Source organism: Poromitra crassiceps (assembly GCF_964638095.1).
Source record: "Poromitra crassiceps genome assembly, chromosome: 8".
Taxonomy (NCBI): domain Eukaryota; kingdom Metazoa; phylum Chordata; class Actinopteri; order Beryciformes; family Melamphaidae; genus Poromitra; species Poromitra crassiceps.
The window spans coordinates 49,158,782-49,167,453 of record NC_139629.1 but is presented as its reverse complement, the minus strand read 5'-3'; the positions used below and the strand labels follow the sequence as shown (position 1 = coordinate 49,167,453).

General features: G+C 47.1%; 1 protein-coding gene across 1 annotated transcript in view; it reads right to left on the bottom strand.

Moving 5' to 3' along the window:
- Positions 1-866: 866 nt before the first annotated feature.
- The window catches only part of LOC310781245 (membrane-associated guanylate kinase, WW and PDZ domain-containing protein 1-like), a gene marked incomplete at its 5' end in the record, with an annotated part of 202,682 nt that continues 194,876 nt past the window's right edge, over positions 867-8,672 (bottom strand). The window contains 3 exons of the mRNA XM_083641815.1: positions 867-2,674; positions 5,537-5,675; positions 7,705-7,848. Coding sequence (XP_083497941.1) covers positions 1,509-2,674; positions 5,537-5,675; positions 7,705-7,848 — 1,449 coding nt within the window. The 3' untranslated portion in view covers positions 867-1,508. The remainder of the gene's footprint in view (positions 2,675-5,536; positions 5,676-7,704; positions 7,849-8,672) is intronic.

Genomic DNA, 8,672 nt, shown 5'->3' with positions numbered 1-8,672 from the left:
TGTGCCAGATGCTCATCCACACATGTCTCTTGGACGGAGATGATTCACATGTTTGTCGTTTTAGATCAACTTGATTTAATATATATTTCTTTTTTGGCATATCTCTTAAATCATGTTATCTTATGGCAGCTTAAATCTGGCACGGCGTAGACTCGGGTAAAGTATTGATTCATTTCTCCGATTATGATGAGTAACTTTCTCATCTTCCCCCACAGGGAATCCTCCGAGAACAGCTTTGCATGCAGATGAAAGGGAGTTAGGCTCCTCCTTACCCTGCTACATCATCACACACTGAAGAACCAGGCCCAGAGTAGTAGAGCTGCCAGTGTGTGTGTGTGTGTGTGTTTGTAACCTGCGTTGTGTTGATAGTCCTCACAGCAACCCATGTTAAGGGTTTGCCCAGGGGTGGAGGCGGGATTCGATCCTACGATCTCCCGCTTTTAAAGCACACGCGCTAACCGCAATGCCAAGCCAAGAGAGCTAGAGCGCCCTTGGCGGAGCTGGTTAGCAGGCCTTCATACTGGCGAGTGAGTTTAACCAACAACTCGCTACCACTCGGGCACTCACGAGGAGTCGGACTCTGATTCGCTCGGTGACATGTGCGTGTGTGTTTTCGCTCCCCCTACTCCCGAGAGGAGAGTCAATAACCCCTTTGCCGGTTCGCACATCGGTTGTCCGATTTATTCTCTTAATCTTGATGCAGGATGAGACTGTGGGGGAGTTTAGACAAAGCAGGTGAGCTGCCGCACTTTGAAAAGACAGTTTCTGAGCAACTCAGGTAGAGGTACACCATGCTTTTCCAGGTAGTATGTGACTTACACCTTGGTCCTTAAAGGTTTAATGAAGCTTGCTCAAGATATGTGCCAATTAAAAAATAAATAGTGAGCAAATGCAAAAAATCATATATTATATATATATATATATATATATATTTATCACTCTAGTTTTACCATCAGATCTTAAATTTAGTTTTTGCCTTAAGTCCATTGCGATATTCACAATACTTGTGAACCATCAGTGTCTTGTGCTATAGTTTGTTCAGTAAAGCAATTCAGGAGTGGAAAAGACATCTCTAAGAACATGTTTAAAACAAGCCTAGTCGTTAGAAGAACAAGTTACCACAATTGGAAGCATGTTTCAAACCTCTGAGGGAACAAATATTTAGAATCAGAAATCGAAATGCCTACAAAAAGCAATATCACTGATTTTATATGCAGGCACGTACAATACCTTTGACTATAGTACAACAACCTCTGTTATGCTCAAAAGAACTCTAACGATAACAAAAACAACCATTATGAACTGAAAGAAGGATTGTACTCCTGCTGTTTTATGAATCTCTGGCTGGGATCACAAGAAGTGAAGTCAATCAAATCAATCAATCAATAAACCAATCGACCAAAATAAATCACAAGAGTTTAGTATCCTCAGAAGTTCAGTTCCAGTGTATTATGGGTACATGGTTTCCACAGATAGAGAGAGTGGCGAGGGGGGATCTCTGCTCTGCTCTAGATGCTGAGGTCTTTGGGGCTTTCTTTGTACAGCCTTCTCTTGGGCTCGGGGAGCGGGTGTGCGATACGCCCGACTGCGTTATTGTGGCCCGCATTGTTCTGGCCCGCGTTGTTCTGGCCCGCGTTGTTCTGGCCCGCGTTGTTACAGGCAGCGTTGTTCTTCATCATGCTGTAGTAGTCTTTGAGTCTGGGTGCCGCTGCATAGTTCAGCTCCTCCCGGCTGTAGTTGCTGTCGGGGGAAGAGTCCCGCTCCGTTCGGAATCGTCTCTCCGGTGTCCCGTTCATCCCGTATCTCTCCGAGGAAGAAGAGTCCGTCAGCAGGCTGCCGTTGTTCTTGGCTCTGTCGGGCGTTCGGCCCCGGGAGAGAGACGAGGAGGAATCCCCGTTGTTGTTTGCGGCGCGCTCGGGTGTCGTCGTGGGCGTGGCCTCCCTGGCGCGGCCGGGCGTCGGCGTCGTCGTCGTCTGCGAGTCCTTTAAGAGCCTCCGCTCGTAGAACTTCCGTTCGGGGGTGACCGCGAGGAACCCCCCGTCGTCGTTGTGCTCCCGCTCGGGCGTGCGGTCCCGGTGCGCGCGGTGCTCCGCCCTGCGGTCCATCGACTTGGCCCGCCGACGATCGGGGGAGGGGTTGCGCTTTCGGGTCGGCGAGCGGTCGAGGGAGCCGCGGCGCTGCCGGCCGAACCTCTGGTCCAAAGTGGAGCTGCTGCCGGAGAGCTCTCGGCCCCGCTGCTTCTCGGCCGCCGCCGCGGCCTTCTTCCCCGAGTCTTTCCTCAGAGTCTTGAGGAGCTTCGAGATGCCGCTCTCCGACTCCGACTTCTTGACTTTGCGGCCGCGGCTCTTCTTGTTGCCACTGCTGCTGCTGATACTGTTGTCTGGAGACTGTTGTCTGGGGGTACTTTGACTGTGATTGTTGTTCCAGGTGTGATGATGGTGGGGGTTAAATTGCCGGCCTTGGTAGTCCATCTGGTCTGTCCCAGCCCTGTCCCTGTCCCTGTCCCTGTCCCTGTCTCGGCCACGCGCAGCCTCCTCCTGGCGTGATGGTTTGTGAAGGTCTGGTGGATAACTGGACTCCGATGAGGTGTGATATCGGCTGTTGGGCGGCAGCGCTCTTACTTCCGGAGTGTTTTGTGCCCCGGGTGAGGGAGGGTGCCCGTCAGTGCTGCCGTCTGGAGGAGAGCAGAGAGCAGGACAAGTCAGCTGACCAGAAATAACTGACCGAAGCATGAGCCTGTGGAGTAGCATTGCGTAGCACATTAACAAACATATGGCATTTATTTTGTTCATAGCTGCTATTCACAGATATCAACAAACATGACTTCTTATGTCCATCCATATAAGTACTTGCATTGATACTGACAGAAAGTCAATGCAGGGATTGTATGGAGATCATGCATAAACGTGCACTTTCATAAATAAATCGGCAAAACAACATTTGGAACAACAAATCAAAATGATTGTAATCGAGGACACAGGACTGTCTCCTGATTCCAATAATCCTATACTGTATTCACCTTATTCTTTGCCCATACAAGGACGCTTCTGCATGACGTCATTTTGTAATGGTCTTTCCGGTTTTAGACACGGAAGTAGATTACGCCTACCGTAGTCATTTTTAGACTTGCCAAAAAGCAAAAAATAATAATAATGTTTTAAAGTTTTAATATTTTTCGGGTGAGAATGTATATGTGACCAGTTCATCAGAATAACGCCTATTTGGAAATATTTAACGAGCAGCGAGGACTGGGCTGTGCTGACCGGTTGGACTATCTGTCAAACCCTACTGTAGGCTACTGGCAGTGAGAAAACACTGTCGACGTGCTTTTGTAACTAACGTTAAATGCCGACCGGGTAACAGCCATCGGCTCCTCGCAGCAGTAACGCTATGAACATGTCACTGAAGTTGGCCGCAGTGTGTAGCTCAATTCTGAATGTTGCCAAACTTCATTCATAGTGACGTTTTGGTTTTGAAATTGGCCGCCAAAAAGTGGGGGCGTGGTGAATAAGGTGAATATAGTCCTCTATGTAACCAGTCCTAATATGTAACCCTTCTGTTATACAGCTCTACTGTATAAATAGCTAAATGATATTGAAGCGACAGGTCACTTCAATATGTTTTCTCTATGTGGGCTGTGGGTGGAAACACAAGTGGACATCGGCAACAACAACGACAGCAGGTGCAACACGTCGGCAGGTGTAGGGGCACGGGGGTTATCAATGACACGACAGGCACCTGGGAAATCACTGAAAAGAACATGGTGAAGAACAACTCAGTGTGAAGATCACTGGGAAGAGCAGAGCAAACCAACAAGCAAAACAAAACAAGTGCTTTTGGCTGCAAGTCTGCCAAATGAGAAACAGGTTGCCATGGCAGCAGCGTGTGATGAGCAGTGACATAAATCAAATCCCCAGCACAAGCTGCCGGTCTGAGGTGGGCAGAGGGGCGGGGCATCATAATGATGTGTATGGATTCACACGGGATTGATGGAAGTTTACAGTACAAGTCAGGCGTGACAAGACCGACACAAAGCATGTGTGTGCACTGCGTACACACACACACGCACACACACACACACGCGCGCACACACACACACACACACACACACACACACACACACGCAAAACACACACAGAGAGGGGATGCAGGGCGGGGCGAGCTGGAAACAAGGTGGATTAACCCATTGATACCTGATGCAGCATTTGTGTGTGTATCCCTTTAAGACCCGGTTCGCGGTCTTAAAGGGATACACACACAAATGAGGGATATAGACGCAAATGCTGCATCAGTTATCAATGGGTTAAATCAAAAGGTGAAAGCAGGGTTCCCACGGGTCCTTGAAATCCTTGAAAGTTTGTGAACTTGAGAGGGAAAAAAAAAATCGAAAATTGAATTTATATATTTTGTGAAAGAATAGAAACGTATATATATATATTTGACTTAACATTAGTAGGTGTAACAGCACAGTTGAGAAGTGTTCACACACTAAAGCCTCTCTCTTTTTAATCGTTGTCTGTGAGCTTCTGTAAAGCCTGCTAGTTCTCAGTGTTGTCACGGTAATTAACCTTGATCCGTGTCTCAAAACAACGCTGTGATTGGCTCCTTGAATTGGAGGGAATTGGGCCTGGGAAGGAAGAAGGTGTGGGAACCCTGGGAGAAAGGTGAAAGGAAAGTGGGGGGGGGGGGGGGAGAGTGGACTGGGACAGACTTTTGGCTACAAACCGTGGTCTGATTTTGGCCCATAAGGTAGAAACAGGGCTCTCCCATCTTGTCACTCCTCATTGTACCAACAGCGAGATGAGGAGCCATCATCGCTGGAGAGAGGAGGAGGAGGAGCCCAGCGAACAGAGACAATCAGAGAGAGAGGGAGAGGGAGAGGAGTAGAAAGGAGGAAACAAATCAAACAGACAAGAGACTGTTTACACTGCATCTTTCAAAGAGAGGAGGACGGCGTTTGTTGTGAAAGAGAAGAAAGTCATTAGTTTTGTACAGTATCAAACAGCCTTGGCGTGAGGGAGAAGATGAAAGCCCAGCTAAACTAGAGAATAAAGCTGTGAAATACAAAACCTAATGTGGCATCTCAGGACGCACACACAGCGTGCGGGAATGAGCCAGCGGCGGGGAATATTGTTTCAGCTATAAAACACATCTGTGCTTCAGATTCTAAAGAAATCACTGAAATCACTTTTTTTTTGGACTGATAACACGGTGAATTCAATGAATGCGTCACGAAGCGTCTTCCTGTGGAAATGTTTACAGTTTCATTTGTACTTTAAATTCATGAAAATCAAAGAAAGACAGAAAGAAAGACAGAAAGAAAGAAAGAAAGAAAGAAAGAAAGAAAGAAAGAAAGAAAGAAAGAAAGAAAGAAAGAAAGAAAGAAAATCTCTCTCAGGTGCATTACGCAGATAAGAGAGGCTTTATTCTGTGCTCCAGTGTCTAAGGGTGGAATAGTGATACGTTTTCAACAGTGGCATTGGCGGTTGTTATTCACAGTGAGGAGGGGGAATCAGCATGGTGACCTTTGACCTACCATATTCAGGTACGGATCCGTCTCCCCGCTTGAGCACGAGCCGCGCCCTGCGGCCTCCGTTCTTGATCAGCTCGATGGCACGTGAATGCTTCATGTTCTTTGTGCTCTCGCCGTTGATCTCCAGGATCTCGTCTCCCACCTAAAGCACAGCGGACGTGTTACTATGGCAACCAGGTAAACAACATGATGAGTGGCGTGCAAAGAGGGAATTCAAAGGTGTTCAGACATAGCCTGATATCAGACTGAACTGTCAACTCGTTATAGACGCTTTTAACGCGACAACATAAACGTTCTAAATTGCCCCTAGCTTACTTCCTGCTTGTTGCTTGTTGCTTGTTGCTTCCTGCTTCCTGCTTGTTGCTTGTTGCTTGTTGCTTGTTGCTTGTTGCTTGTTGCTAGCTTACTTCCTGCTTGTTGCTTCCTGCTTGTTGCTTGTTGCTTGTTGCTTGTTGCTTGTTCATGTTGCAGTGTTCTAGTATAATAACTGACAGGAAATAAGCAAGGTTTCAAACTAGCAACACAATTCTGTGAAAACCGTCTAGACACCATTTCCATCTTCTAGCCTGACATTGCCTCCACTCTAAAGTAAGGTGACCAGATTTCTGAAATGAAAATGGGGGACATTTTCAGTTCTGCAGTCAATATCTCGTTAAAATATCCAATGTTATTATCTTTGAAATAAAAAGGGGGACAGTTTTGGTTTCATGTATTGTATTATTATTGTATATGGCCATGGTAGGGATACTATAATAAACTATGGTGCCGGCCGACTGATATCCCTCCAAAATAGCACATTAAGACCTCGAGGAACATAGAAAAATTAATGCTCTGATTTCATATCAAAAACTTTTGACATTTGGAGATTGCACTAAATGAATTACATCTGTAGCATGACATGGTTGGGACCAATGGAGGCTGTAGGTCTCCTAGTTTCATATGATATCAGTTCTTTACTATACCTTTTAAAATTAGCCTGCTATAGCCTCTGAAAGGCAGTAATGTCGGCTGCGGACGAGGAGGAGTAGAAAATCTGGGACATTTTCGGGGACAGCTCCCAGCCGGGGACAGGGTCACCAAAAACGGGGACTGCCCCCGGAAATCGGGGACATCTGGTCACCTTACTCTAAAGGATTTCCATGAGGGAAGTCCCCCAGGCGAATTCCATTTTCCCTAACCAATCACTAGAGAGCAAAGTATCAGCCTGAATCTAACGTTAGTTCATCCAGTCGGGAGAATGCATAAAAGAAGATTTAAAACAAGCAGCTCGATTGCAGCGCCCATCTCGTCTATGGCGACCGCCATTGTTGTTATTACTCGCCGGCGCACTTGACAACCGCTTGACAACACCGTTAAGCTTAATTTATACTTATTAGAAAGTGTCGCTCAGCACATGGTCGCAGACGAAAAAGAAAGTGTCGCTCATGGTGTCGCATTTATACTTCAGTGAATGTTCGCCTCGGTGCAACGGTCACGTGACACTCGAACGCTATTAACCTAGTGCAGACAGCCAAGAGAAGAGAGGGAATGGAATGCACACAGTGAAACCACCTCGGAGGCAAGATGTAACGTACTTGACTGCAGCCGCATATAAACGACACACAACCACACAACTCACATCCTCTCTTTCTGGGAAATTGGTCACGATGTTCTTTGTGATTTTCACGAAGTCATACATCAAGGACAGGCTGATAAAAATAGTGGGGACACGTTCAGGAAGTGAAGCGCGTGCCGTCTATATAGCCAATCAGACTTGCGCGACACATCGTGACGTAGTCAGCGACACTAGACATTTCACCAGGTAGCAGACACTGCTGCTCGCCGACACTTTCAAGTGTCGACTCAAGTCCTCATTTCTGTGGGCGACCGTTTCAAAAGTGTCGGCAGACAAAGCAGAAATTGGGCTTTAGTCCCGCCTGCTGCGCTGTTTATTGTCGCTGATTGGCTAACGGTTAGTCCCCCTCTGCGCTCATTGGACAAGTCGGTCTTTTGACTGAGAGAATGGCTGTTGCATATCACGATGCCAGAGCAAGCAAGCCAAAACTCAACTCGGTGGAGTGGGCGGATTGGAAGGCCTGAACCCAGGCAACAGACTGACAAGACACACCGAGGAAATGAACTGAATATCTTTTTGGAAATAGGGATTTCAGCTATCATCGCTACCGTCGTACCCTTATCTTGCCATTTCTGACAGCGGAGCCGTCCTCCGCCAGTCTCAGCACATAGAGGTCCATGCTGTACTCCCTGCCTCCTCGCAGGCTGAAGCCAAAACCTTTGCTGTCGCGCTCCAGGTCCACCGAGTAGAACTCAGCATCCTAGAAGAGAGAGAGAGAGAGAGAGAGAGAGTCAGAGAGAGAGAGAGAGAGAGAGAGAGAGAGAGACAGAGAGAGAGAGAGAGAGAGAGAGAGAGAGAGTCAGAGAGAGAGAGAGAGAGAGAGAGAGAGAGAGAGAGAGAGAGAGAGAGAGACTACTGTGACCAGGGAACAGTAGAGACAGAGCGGCCACCAGTACCAAAGTCTTATAGAGACCAATATTTCACAGAAAATAATAATAAAATATTTGCAGAGTTCCTCTATTTAAGTGACTCAGAGAGACCTCCGGTCCTACTGGGCGGAGAGAGGGCGGACTGCTGAAGACAAGACTGGCAGCAAGATGATGTAGCATCAGGCTGTTATGAGCAGCACCCTGTCCCACATGGCTGTCATGCCAATAAAGACAATTGAATTGAATTGATACAAAGTTGCACCCGGTTTTACACAGGGGAAGTGACACATTGGAAATGGCTTCAGGACTAAATCAAAACTCCCAGACGAAAACTCACAAAGTGTCAATTGCACAGGACAATATCCTGGAAGCCATGTATGTATCAGTAATGCTACATCAGCCTGTGAGCAGCATGCAGATCGCTAAGCGAGGTCAGCGCAAGGTCACAGCAAGGTCACAGCAAGGACTGGACCCAAAAACTCACGACACTCTGCCCGCACCAACTGTCCCAATGCTGAACCTGTGTTATGTTAGACATCCCAGGTCAGATGTGGAGCTATGATTGGTGATTCTTGCCCGTATCACCTTCATGAAGACGTACTCTGTTTTGTTAAACTCTTTGTAGTACACAGGTACAATTACTTCCAATTACATT